A 13,904-nucleotide genomic window follows, 5' to 3' on the forward strand; every position below is an offset into this window, starting at 1 on the left:
CGCGCCTGCGCCCCAAGCCTTGCTCGGGAGGGGCGTGGCCACGGGTGGGCGTGGCCCAGCGCGGCCTCGCCCTCCACGGCCAGGTTGGAACCGCAAAGGGGAGGAGCAGCGCCCTGGCGGCGAAGGGTTCTTCGGAGCGGAACCAGTCCGGCACCGCTTTGCTGGGGCGGCGGTGCACGCTGGGGTCACCCGGGCTTTTGTGTGGCCCGCACAGAAATGGTGATGAGCTGGGATGGTGTATGGCCGGGGCAGTGGGCACTGGTTTGAAAGCACCCAGCTGCCGGGTATGCGGCGCACGCCTGTAATCCCAGCACTCTGGAGGCTGAGGCAGGAGGATCGTCTCGAGTTCGAGACCAGCCTGGGCTACAAAGTGAGCTTCCGGCCAGCCTGAACTGCGTAGCGAGGCCCTGTCTCAAAAAGACAAAAAAAAACAAAACAAACAAACAAAAAAACCCACCCAGCTGATGATAATGCGAGGTAGTTTCAAACACAGGTCTCCCTCAGTGCGTCTCAGCAAGACCCGCCTGGGGAGGCTGACTGTAAGGCAGATTCGGTTTGGAGGGTCTGAGCCAGCCCAGGCTGCTGGGCGGCAAGGCTGCAGGACTCCAGGGGCCTCTGCCTCGCCTCGCCGAGATTATTCTAGCCGTCTAAAGCAGAAATCGTAGAAGAGGAAATCACGAAAACCTGTAGACCACCATCTTAACACCAAGGAGTTTTAAAAGATTTATGTGGAAATTATGTTTCAGAGCATGCTGTATTAAGTTTGAGATACTGGAAAGGTGGAACATGAAAACCTTAGTTGACTCTATCATGAAATGCTGGCTAGCCATCTGAAAAGGTGCTTGGGGAGTCTTTGGTATCATGGGGGAGAGTTTAATATGTGAAGCAAAAGACACTTTTAGCTTTGTACAAAAGTATGTAGAGGAAGACAATGAAATAGAAAACGGCAATGATTTTCTTGACTTCCCAACTTTACATACTTAGCCATTTTCTGTAACGAGCGCCTGTTACCTTAAGAAGGGGCCAGGACAGCCGGTTGCTCCATCTTGTCACATGCAGGGCACCTTCGCAAAAGGGCTCCTAGACTCTCCTCCCCGGGACCAATTCCTCTTACGCTCACTCCGCATGTGACTTCCGTTCCTTTGGATCAAAATACTGTATGATTAAGATTCAAAACACTTTGCCTCCAGCCCTGACCTCTCCCCTAGATTCCAGATTAAATGTTGTTATGGTTAGATCTAGAACGGTCCCCAAAGCCTCATGTGTCCAGGAGTGGGGGTTCTGCAAGGTGGCTGGATCATGGGGGTGCTCTGCTCATCACTGGTGAATTTGCAGCTGAACTGTGGTGTTAGGAATTCGCCTAGTTGGGGGAAGTGGGGTGTCCGCAGAGGTTATAGTTCTCTCTGCGCTTCCTGCCTGCTAGGGGTTCAGGAAATTTCCTCCGCCCGCCTTTCTACCTTGGCATTTCTCCCTTAGAGCCAGGTCACCATAGACTGAACCCTCCAAAACTGTGGGCTTAAGTTGTGGGCTTCAGGTGTTTTTCTGCAGCAGTGGGGAGCTGACCAATACAAACATGCACAAGTGCCTCGTGAATGTATCTCCTCGGTGTCACAGAAACACTTCCAACGGTGCCCTTCACTTACGCCCCCAGAGTTCACTCCCTCTCCTGCAGACCTGGAAGACTTGTCATCTCAAGTGTATCGGCACTACTGCTTACTCAGGTGTAGAAGGCAAGATCGGTGCTATCCATCTCCAAATAAGAGATGCTCCTTGACTTACAGTGGGATCGTATCTCAACAGACCCATCGTAAATTGAAAATATGCTAAATAAAAACTTTTAGGGGCTGGGAGTGTAGTAGCGGTAGGATGCTTGCTTAGCACGTTTGAAGTACTGGGTTCAATCCCTAGCACTACAAAAAGAGCATCACTCAGGAGGCTCAGGCAGGAGGATCACCAAGCGAGATCACTGCAGGGCTATACAGCGAGTTTGAGGCCCGCCTGGACCGAAGTAAAGTGAGACCCTGTCACAGAAAGGGAGGGGGCACTTATCAAACTGCTGAACTTGGTCGCTTAGCGAGTATCCTCAGCCCTGGTGTTTACCCTCAGCAACTTCTGGCTTATTGGGAGCTGCGCCCCGATGCTGCCCAGAATCTTAAGTGTCATACACATGTCCCGAGCCTCAGAAAAGGCCAACGTCCCAAACGCAGAGTATGATTTCTCCTGGAAGTACACTGCTTTCACAGCGCCGTAACTGCAAACTCCCAAGCACAGCTCCAGCAGCAAGTCCTCGGTGCTGTCTCCAGGGTACACACCCCATCCTGCTGCCGTCACCACCGAAGCCCAGGCCACTTTCTCGAGTGAAGTCCTAACAAAGCCCAGATTATTTCATCTCCACTACTGCTCTACCCCTGATCTACCCCAGGGACCTGAAAACAGAAAGAGGAGCTAGGTGTAATCTCAGCTCTCTGGGAGGCTGAGGCAGGGGGACTGTACTTCTGGCCCAGCCTGGGTAACTTAGCAAGACCTTACCCCAAAATGAAAAATAAAGGGCTGAGGATGAAGTTCAGTGTGAAGGCCCTGGATCCCGCCCTCAATGCTGAGGACAGGAGAAGGGAGAAGGGGCACTGAGACCACGCTGCCATGGCTGTGTGGGGTGCTGCTTCAGGACGGCTTCAAAACTAGGGGCCTCTGAGGACACCTGAGGATCCCACCACGCTGTCTGGCTCAGGCACAGAGCGGATACACTCAGGCAACCATGGCGTAGCCAGGCAGCTGTGCATGTGCCACACAGCAATCACAGTGCACAAGCATGTGAATGATAATGGGTAATGTATAGGAGCCGGACGGTAACGATGCTGCTTGCCGTTGGGCTGCGTGCTTCTGGCAACCTCACCCGCAAATTCACCCCTTCGGCTGTCCCGGAACTCGGGATCAAGCAAGCCTCCTGTCTCAGCCTCCCACACAGTTAGACCTCTGGGCAAGCACCACAATGCCTGGCCTCAGCAATTTTTAAGTGTAAAGGGTCCTGAGCCTAAAACATTGGAGTGTCTTGAATCCTGAGTGCATGGGATCTCCATGGATGGAGAACGAAATCCATTGGCCAGAGAGATATGTACCAGTGCCTAGGGAAATACGCAAATTATGCAGTCTTCCCAATTTCTTCTGTAAAACCACTGAAAACCTGATTTCTGGGAACCCACGGAATGTCTCCTCTTCTACACTTATGAATGGTTTTTGAACGGCAGAGAACAGTACAAGCACTAGATTTTAAAAAGTAGGCATTAAATGAAATAAAGCACGTCACGTGCTTGGAAGACTGAGCCCTCAAGAACAGTTTAAAATTAGGTATGTGATTATTAGTTCAAAATTCACCATGTATTTACTGTGAGATATTGGATAATTAAACTTGAAGACAATTTCACATCTAGAAAACAATGTATGTTACACTCTGTATATTACAACCCTTTGTGCAAATGTGGGGGAAAAACTTTTTTTAATGGTACTGGAGATTGAACTCAGGCGTCAAGTAAGCTACGCAAGCTCTCTACTACTGAGCTACACCCTCAGTTCCTTTTATTTTTTGCCAGTCTTGTTAAACTGCCCAGGCTGGCCTTGAACTTGGCAGTCTGGCTACCTCAGCCTCTCCAGTAAGCAGGATTACAAGTGTGCACCACTACGCCTGATGAAGATCGAAACCTTAAAATGAGAAAGTGAACGCAAACAAACAGTAGCACTGTGTATAAGTGTTACAACGGTTACTAATTTCCTTACATTTTCCTATGAACTTATTTTGTGCTCTAATAATTGCTTTTTCATCTTTAATAATTTTTGTCTGGTAGGGGGGGCACACACCTAAAATCTCAGGACTCTGGGCAGTGGAGGCAAGAGAACTGCATTTGAGCTCAGCCCAGGCAACTTAGTGAGACCCTGTCTCAAAGTAAAAAATAAACTGGCTAGAGATGCAGCACAATTCGAAGGCCATAGCGTCACTTCTCAATACTGCAAGAGAAAGAATTACTACACATGCAAAAGCTGTTTGTAATGAAATGTTTATTTTATGGCTTCCTGGTATAGACTGGACTGAATGTCTGACCCCACCCCATTCACACACTGAAATCCAACCAGCCCCCAATGTGTATGTGACCAGCCTGTCAGGATGCCCTCACAAATGAGGTCAGCGCCCTCCCAAAAGTGGCCTCCACAAGCATGTGCCCTTTGTGCTTCATGATCCAGCAGTGTGCAACTCCGAAGGGTGCCTTCCAGCGCAACCACGCCAGCACCATCATCTCAGACCTCCAGACTAGACCGTGAGGAGGAACTACTTGCTGTTTATAAGCCACCCATACTGGCTCTAATCAAGCCACTTCCCAAGGCTTTCACATCGAATTTAGGTATTTCTTGCAGATTCCATTTGGATAAGCTCATTCATGTAAATAGCCAACACTCTAATTTGACATAAACCTTTGCTGGTAAAAACGTATGTATGTTCAGGTACGTAGGTAGTGTATTGAGCACTGAAGTCAGGGCCTCCATATGGATCTATTCCCAGCCCCAGCACCGTTTTTTTTTTTTTTTTTTTGTCTTTTTGAGACAGGGTCTTGCTGTGCAGTTCAGGCTGGCCTTGAGCTCACTTTGTAGCCCAGGCTGGTCTCGAACTCACAACAATCCTCCTGCCTCAGCCTCTCCAGTGCTGGGATTGCAGGCGTGCGCCACCACACCCGGCCCCAGCCCTTTTTAGATATTTTAAAATTTTGAGACAAGGTCTTGCACAGTCACTAAGTTGCCTAGGCTGGGTTCAAACTTGTGATCCTCCTCAGAGTCCCAGAGTCTGAGGATTGTTAAAAATTGTAGAAGTATACAAATTTTAGAAACACCATGTATAATTTGCCTCAGTCAACTCAATCCTTAACAGCTTCATGACCAAAAATGTTATTTTCCACTAGTGGGTGAATTTTACATGAAAAACAAAACAAAAAACACTGCAACGCTTACCAATATATTGTACTTTAATTGAAACACAGCTTACACAGTTCACTGAAAAAGTATCTTAGTATAAACATCACTTATACATAAAACAAATATGCTGATGCTCTAGTTCTAGGATTCCTGGTTCATCTAAAACATTAAGATGCAACCTCAATAGTAATTGCTTCACATTTCCCAGTCTCTTTATCTGTGCACGTCACATGTAAAGATCCATCCCTAAACAAAAAATAAATAACATCTCGTAACTCATTCTGTAAAAACAGGAAGTCATTAAGAAGTTACTGCAGGACATTGAATAAGCAAGAGCAAATTTCAATTTTTGAAAGAAAAATCTCAAGGTATGATAAACACAGTATTAGTGTCCTTAAATTCAGAATATGTTATATATTAGGATGTCCTTAGAAATCTCCCCCTACATCACTGAAACAATAGGTTTTTTTTTGGCAATCCAGGATGACAAACATCTTAAGACTTTACATACAAGCTCAAGATAAATCATATCACTTTCAAACTCAGGTCAAAGTGGGTTAAACCAGCTTTGGTGAACTGAATATTCTTGCTAAATATCACTTATGGAATAAGGTGTCCCTAATGTTAATTTGGAAAGGATCAGCAAGGCATGGTGGGGCACACCCGTAATCCCCAGCACTCGGGAGGCTGAGTCAGGAGGATCGTTTTGAGTTTGAGACCAGCCTGGGCTACAAAGTGAGCCCAAGGCCAGCCTGAACTGCATAGCCCCTGTCTCAAAAAGACAAAAAAAAGGAAAGGATTTACTTATAATACCCAGAGGTATGGATGACCTATAAGAGAAATGGTAACAGCTGAACTTAATTACTTATCTCTTAAAAGAGTTTTTCTGCAGCAATAATGAAATATCCTTTCATAGGACAAATATCAGTGATATAAACCTTAGAAAATTATGCTGAAAATTGATAAAAACTACATCTCAAATTAGCACAGACCAGCTTTTTAGGTGACTATATGCAAAATGAAGAGTTTGTAAAATAATCAATCTAAATGATCCATTCTTTCTCATAAAATTAAGTTTTCAGGGTGAAAACTACTTACAGAGTGAAAACTATTCACAGGGTAAAGTACTATTTACCTCCAAAAATAAATACTATTTTTCTTTTTGATGATTAAGCCATTATCACTAATGGTGACTAATAAAATTTATTTTATTTTATTTTATTTTATTTTTTCTGGTCCCGGGAATCGGACTCACGACCTTGTGCTTGCTGGGGAGGCACTGTGCCACTGAGCTAAATCCCCAGCCCTAAAATCTTTGTTTTTAATAAGTAAATTGTCTAGAATGAAAATGGGTAAAACATAAACTCAAAAATGGGTCAAGTTTTAAAGTGACTTTTCTTCGTATTAAAAGCAGATTCATTTTCGTACCTTTTCATAGTGAGAACAGCTAATATATCACGTAACCCGTTTTCTTTTTTATCTAAATCCTGGAGTACAACCTGTTTGCGCAAAAACAATACAAAGACGATTCAGTACTTTGACATATTAATAATCTGAGGCATCGGTTATTGTGAAAGTCCTACATCTAGACAGAATTCAGAGGGCAGGAGTTAGGGTGTCAAGTGGAAATGTACCCTCCAGGTGAAGCGCACATAAGAAAACTAATATATTTGTCTCTCTTTCATGTCATGTCCTAGATTAAAATAACTTTCCAGTAAGGACTATTTACCTCAGAAAATAAATACTATTTTTCTTTTCGGTGATGAAGCCATTATCACTGACTTGTAAATCGTATTCTGGCAAAGAAAGGTAAACCAGCAAACCGAATTCGGAGTCCGGCAGTGACTTTTCACCTTGCCATGACCAGGCTGGTTCCTGAGGTAAGCCACTCCTTGTTTTCCTCATTGTAAACGAGGCTGGAAGACACAGGAGCAGGGCGCGTTCCCCCCAGCTCCCGGCGACCTCGAGTTAGGACACAGCGGCGCAGCGCGGCCGTGGAGTCGGGAGGTAGAGAGAGGCACCGAGCGAGCAGGAGAGGGCGGCTGCGGGAAGGCCGAGCGCATGTGGGTCTGGCAAGTGCGTGCACATACACCACCGAGTCAGCTGCAGGACTGAGCACGGCCCCGGCAGCTGCCAAGTTGGGAAGGCTGAGCTGTGAGCCCACACGTGTATCTTTTCATTATTGTTTTGTTTTGTTGGTATCAGAAAGTAAATCACACAACACCCGCTCACACGCACTCACGCTCCAATTTACACACGACATTATACGCTGAACAGCAGTCCCGCGTGCCAGCTGCAATGCGGCTGCATTTCTTGGCCGTGTTTCGGAGCAGCTGCTACAGCTCTACCTCACGGCTGTAGACAGTGCTGCTGTGAGAAAGTCATCTTACTCAGAGGAAGCACGGTCCAACAGGAAGAGCACAGGCTCAGGAGCAGAAAATACCAAGCGTGACTGTCACAAGCCACTTCCCTCAAGCACGGCGGGCCGGCGCTCCACAGGTGAGGCCCACCTCCGGCCCTCACAGGCCGCTTCCTAATCACCTGTAACGGGTGCACGATGCCTTATCAGCTACCGTTCTGAGAGAGGGCATGTAAATTACCTAGGAGAGCACCTGGCATTTTGCAAAATGTCACTTTCCCTTTCCGTCTATGTGATCAAAGTACGCCTGGCGCATAAACAAGAACCATTACAAATACAAATTGTATTTAAAAAAGTTTTCCTCATAACTTCCAAATTAAAAATCAAGCATTTCTTCTCTATTTCAGCAAGCAGCAGTAATTCATTCATAAACATGTTAGGTGTCAGCTGGGAGTGGTGGCACATGCTTGTGATCCTGGCAGTCTCAGAGGCTGAGGCAGGAAGATCACAAGTTCAAGCTCCACCTGGGCAACTTAGTAACTCAGTGAGACCTGGTCTCAAAATGAAAATTAATGAATAAAGGGATGTAGCTCCGTGAGAAGGCCCCAGGTTCAATCCCTAGTGCCACACGCACAGACCCAAATTAGATGTCCTATGTACATTCTGTGTTAAATGAGATATTAAACTGAATCTAACTGAAAAGGAAAAGCTACACATCTGCACGTCACTAAGTCACAGGCTAACTTTTATGTACTTACCTGTGCAAACTTGGTTTCTTCTTTTGCAGAGTTCTTCCCCTCAGATTCGTAGAGCTCAAGGCACACGGAAGATACACTGCCAGGGGCCTGTAAAGTGTGCTGTCTTCGGGCCGGCAAAGGGGTCCCGGACGGAAACAGCACGGTGAGCTTGCTGGCTCCTGACTCATCCACTCCCTACAGTCAGGAGAGAAGAGGCGTGTTCTCTGACAGTTATCTTTACAACAACAAAAACTTATCAAACATGAAATGTGTATTTCTTGTTGATCTGGAAACTAGGCAAAGAGAAAAAAATAAATACTTAATTCTACCCCCATTTTATTTAAAATTATATTGAGGGGCTGGGGATTTAGCTCAGCGGCAAAGCGCCTGCCTGGCAAGCGCAAGGTCGTGAGTTCGGTTCCCGGTACCGGAGAAAAACAAAACAAAACAAACAAACAAACAAAAAAAAAAATAAAATTATATTGAAATGTGCCTTTATCTGTATTAGAAGCTTATGATTATTACATTTGCCTAAAAATTAACGTATCAGATAAATATTAACTACATATTAACTAAAACTTTAAGAAACTCATTTTTCATTTTAAAGATTAAAAAAGAACAAAATAACAATGAAGACAAAACAAAATAACACAAAAACAAAAAAGATACAGAATTTCAAAACAAGATGATAGTAATTAATGGTTGTTATATTACAAAGAAACTCATAAAAATAAAATTATAAAGCTAAATTTAAAATCTTGGGCTGGGGATTTAGCTCAGTGGCACAGCGCCTGCCTGGCAAGCACGGGGTTGTGAGTTTGATTCCCGGTACGGGAAACAACCCCCCACAAAAAAAAATAAATTTAAAATCTTTACCAATATACTAAGTTTTACTGTAAAGTCACTGTGGCAATTAATTTGTATCATTTTTATGGGGAAGGATAGAAAAGCTAAACATACCTTAACTAAAATATCTCTAGCTGAACACTCTATCATTAGGGAATCCTCCACCAGCTCACTCTCCTTTCCAATAAGGATTCCTGCCTCAGTGGCGGCACCGATAGGGACAACCTCATCAGGAGGGATGGAGCTGAGCAGCTCAACAGCCGGGAACAGATCTCTAATCAGCTGCTGCAGCTTCGGGATTCTCGAAGACCCTCCACAAAGGACAACCTAGAAAATAAGCATAATTTTCAGTTTTTACTTCTAGAACATTCTCAAAATCAGATGTTAACAGGCTGAACCACATTCATCCTATGTAACAGTAAAATATAAAAAGCCCAGTATGTTAACGTCTATAGTAGATATCTGAATATTTAATATATACACACACACATATATTAATATTCTTTACTTGTAACAAAATTTAGAATCAGAAAATCACAGTACAAAATACAGTATAAAGCCAGGCGTGGTGCAGTGCGCATCTGTACTTCCAGCACTCGGGAGGCTTAGGTGAAGGACCGAGCTGGCAGTCAGCCTGGGCTACAGAGCAAGTTTGAATCTGTAGCCTTCAATCTTTTGAACCCTGTCTCAAAAAAGCACAAACAAAATAATAGAAAAAAACCAGGACAGCGGTATTTCTGGCTCACAAATATTAACTATGTGTATAAGGCTTAACCACAAGTAGTCATTTGAATAAGAAATATTTTATACTATTTCAGCATTCTTTTTTTTTGTCAGTACTGGGGATCAAACCCAGGGCCTTGTACATACAAGGCAAGAACTCTACCACTGAGCCACATCCCTGGCCCCATTGTTTCAGCATCGTCTATAACCATGTTTAAATAAATCTTACATTATTTTTGTGGCAAAATGCTATCAATCCATATGAAAACAATGCCATGTATTTTTGCCTCTATGACAAGAATATTTTTTTGTTGTTTTGAGACAAGGTCTTGCTATGCAGTTCAGGCTGGTCTTGAACTTGCTTATGCAGCCTAGGCTGGCCTTGAACTCACGGCAATCCTCCTGCCTCAGCCTCCTGGTGTTTTGATTATAGGTGTGCACCACCATGCCAGGTTTATGACAATATTAAGTGTCTTGAGAAGATGTTTTGTAGTGTTACAAGGCTACATTTTAAACTCTTGGTACTATCGGCCTAAAATCTCCTTGAAGAGCTCCATGTAAAACTGCTCCTTTATAAATCCCCAAGGTTCCTCACTGTTTTATCCATTTAGCACTGAAGACTGCGTGGGTGCTCATACCACTCAGTGAATATAAACACACAAAGATGGTAACTACCCCGGGACAGGGCCCACCTTTGCAGCCCTAACCCTCGATACTTTAAGAGGGCTCCCACCTCCACAGAGAGCCGTGAGGACTAAGGCTTTGATATATGGAATCCGTGGGTGGAGCGCTGGCCAGGGAAGGATGCAGCACTTCAACGGAGTCTGTAACATGACTGTAGCTACTTGGAAATTAAATATGAAGCTAGGCAACACAGGGGAAAATAAAAAAAATCACAATTTTTAAAAAATTGAGATAGGGTCTCACTATGTAGTTCAGGCTGGCCTCAAGCTCATAGGCCAGCCTGTGATTACGGTGTGTGTTACAGGCACACCTGGCAGAAGGATCACAATTATTCTGCAGATAAAGAAAATGAGCACAAGAGAGGTCACAAACCCGCTGCAGGCCCCAGGCACGGCAATCAATTAAGTTTTGGGGTACAGGAAAAAAGAGCAGCCCAAAAACGCCGAGCTAAACTACATGAAAACATGTACACATACAAATGCCTGATGGTGGCGATGACGTTTTAAATTTCAAGTTAAAAAATGCAAAGTGGGAAAAAGGAAAAGCAAGTACCGGACGTTTGGGCACAGAAGGTATTGCTAAGCGTAAATAACTGGAACAATGGTGACATTTCTGTCGTTCTCAGTCCGTTCAAGAGCTTCAGTTAACAAAGACTAATCTCCTCTTTCTCTGAGTGTCTCTGGAGTTCTGAGAGAGGAGACAGGCACGCGAGAAGCAGCTGAGGCTGGCAGCGTTATTACAGCTTCAGAAGAGGGCATCCAGGGGCGGTCACATACTCGGTGGGGAGGAAGCCCTGGAAGAGGCCTGAGCCAGCTTCCAGCCCCTGGAGACACACTCGGCCCCACACCCTGACTACGTGTGGTCAGACCACGCGGAGCTCCTCCAGGGCTGAGAAGGAGCTGCAGCTAAGACGCACCTGAGACACTTCTTCAGAACACAGCCCAACCACGGGAACAGTCTCCGCTGAAGCGTTCTATGTTGAAAGGGGCCACTGTTTCAGGCAGAGGAGAAAAGGCTGACGTGTGTCATCTCAACTCTATTTGCTCACTTAGCCTGAATAATGTGAAAATGATAGACTATGAAGAAATGTAATTAATCCAATAAAAGAATTCCTCATAGCCCAGTAAAGTCTATCTCAGGAATAAATAACTGTTCTAACACTAGCACATTACTAATAATTGATCACATAGCTTTCAGACAAATGTATAGCAAACTCTAAGATCTCACGGGTATCCAAAAATATACTTGTTAAAAAAACTCAACAAGTACTTCCCATTAAAAATCTTTAACCACAGGAGAAAGGGAACTTCTGTCTCAGTATGATAGAGACTCTATTTCCAACCAGTTACTAGTAACACTTATCCATAAAAGACTAATAGTATTCCCCCAATAAAAAAACAAAAGGCAGATCGGTCTCTACAAAAATATTTAAGTTATATATCTGACTGCTGTGAGCACAAGAGAAGTGACAGGGCTCACGCTCAGGAGAGAGCAGCATTACCGCTCACAGATGCGACGCTTCCCCCGCGTCCCGGTCGCCCATGTCCCTGCGGCCCTTCCGATGGAGTTGGCCGTCACTGTCCCCTCCGCTTCGCCACCTCCTGTTCCACAGCAGACACACTCGGGAAAGCGTTTACGCGGCACCTGCCCTGCCGCGGCTCTCGCACCAGGCGCCCCACAGCGCCCAGGCCGAGGGGCAATCTGCAGGCCACACCTGGCTGGACCTTCAGCTTGAAAGGTCAGTCACTCACGTGTGCCTTTGCTAACATATTTTTACTTGTCTTTCAGGTTCTCTTCCTCCCTGACTACTGGTCCTAAATGGCCTGTGTTCCACCTTCTGACGACTAACTGTTCCCAGCCCCAGGGCTGTCCTGCGGTCTCTCCTCTGCTGGGGCTCTACTTGCCCTGCAGGTGACCTCTCCCCTCTGGTGGCTCTAAGCAGCACACAGGTGCTGCCAAACAGGAAACTCCAGCCCGGGCCTCTCCTCCCAAAGTAGGCCCTGGAACCCACCATGGGTGCGCTCTTCCCTAGGCAGAGGCCCCTGCCGCTGCTCTTAGTCACCCCGGGTGCCTCCCTCCCTGCTGTCCCCGGCTGGAACACTGGCAACATTCACACAGCCTGCCCCTTCACTTCATCCCAGCCCCTGATCGAAGGCCACTGCCTTAAGGGGATCAGACCTGAAAACACGACTCTGTCTCCGCCACAGTCTTCCCTTGCTCTTTCCTCACAATACTCATCACACTGCCTTCGGAACTATTTCTTCATTAACCTGTATACCCTAATCAGAGCCTCGGTTCCCCAAAGGCAACGGCTGTGCTGCACTCACTGCTGTCCCCCAGGCATGAAGAACCCGCTGGGCACAGAACAGCACACCCCGCCGTTATTCGTGAGCTCACTAGTGAACATATTTATGTGTGCACAGGAAATGCAAGATCCCACAAAAACCACTCGACTAAGGAATTCACACCGGGGCAGAATGTACGAAGAGTAAGCCCAATCAACAGTTATCCCATTATCAGCAAACATAAACTCAAAAATAAAGTACGGAAACATTTATTCATGATAGCAGTAAATCCTACAGCAGTCTCACCCAAAATTTAGTGGAAAATATGTTTTTAAGAACACGTAATTTAAGAAAATATGAAGCAAATTTTGAGCAGAGAGTGACACCAGTGCCGTGGCTGGGAAAACCAGATTACAGCCGGTTATTACACCGTCCGCAAGTTATTTTATCGACTTATTCCAACTGTAGTGAAGTCACGAAGAGATTTTTGTGTAAGGAGTTGGAAAAATAATTCTAAAGCTCTCTGGAAAATAAGACGTGTGAACAAAGAGAATCTTTAAATTGGAATGCTAACAATCAAGGTTTGTCTCTACTCAGAAAGTAAACTGCTTTTGGGGAGCACCTTCACAGCAAATACTACAAGTATTAACATCTAGGGCAGTGAGGCAAGCCTTTCAGAGACGCAGTGCCCGAACCGCAATTATCGCAAAGTGCCAATACTGCAATCAAACTTCCAAACTGAGGCATTAGCTTTGGAAAAACAATTCATACATGAACAGCTTTCGCCTTAAAAGAAAAACACAATAACAAACGTGCCACAGTTCACTAAGACTGATCTAGGGTTTTACTCTTAAATTTTATTCCAACGAAATTAAGAATGTTCACAAGTCACAAAGACTGCCATTTATAAAACCAGGATAACAAACCTGCCCAACATACAGAATGAGCTCTGGAGAGCGTGGTACAGTGACACAGGGAAACCCTACGGAGCTACTCGTGGTGCTTCTGTGAGGATTAAGTGGTCGAATGCACATGAAGTCCAGTCAGGTGTCCCGTTTCCTGTAAGAGGCCCCCACCTCCACCCACTGCTATGCTTCTGCAGGTAGGCTCACTTCCCTGCCCCACCTCCACCCACTGCTATGCTTCTGCAGGTAGGGCTCATTTCCCTGCCCCACCTCCACCCACTGCTACGGTTCTGCAGGTAGGCTCACTTCCCTGCGCCACTTTGGGCCTGGCCACGACACTGAATAGGAACACGCCGTCATATACAGCAACTAACCTGGCGCTTTAAAATCAGTGCCTCCAGGGAGCTGC

General features: G+C 45.5%; 1 protein-coding gene across 1 annotated transcript in view; it reads right to left on the reverse strand.

Annotated features, from left to right (window-relative positions):
• Positions 1 to 4,988: 4,988 nt before the first annotated feature.
• The window catches only part of Hspa14 (heat shock 70kDa protein 14), a gene marked incomplete at its 5' end in the record, with an annotated part of 44,249 nt that continues 35,333 nt past the window's right edge, over positions 4,989 to 13,904 (reverse strand). The window contains 4 exon segments of the mRNA XM_013515372.1: positions 4,989 to 5,202; positions 6,385 to 6,455; positions 8,074 to 8,247; positions 9,013 to 9,225. Of these exon segments, the coding sequence (XP_013370826.1) occupies positions 5,124 to 5,202; positions 6,385 to 6,455; positions 8,074 to 8,247; positions 9,013 to 9,225 (537 nt within the window).

This window comes from Chinchilla lanigera, unplaced genomic scaffold (genome assembly GCF_000276665.1).
Source record: "Chinchilla lanigera isolate Chin_1 unplaced genomic scaffold, ChiLan1.0 scaffold00028, whole genome shotgun sequence".
In the NCBI taxonomy this organism is placed as follows: domain Eukaryota; kingdom Metazoa; phylum Chordata; class Mammalia; order Rodentia; family Chinchillidae; genus Chinchilla; species Chinchilla lanigera.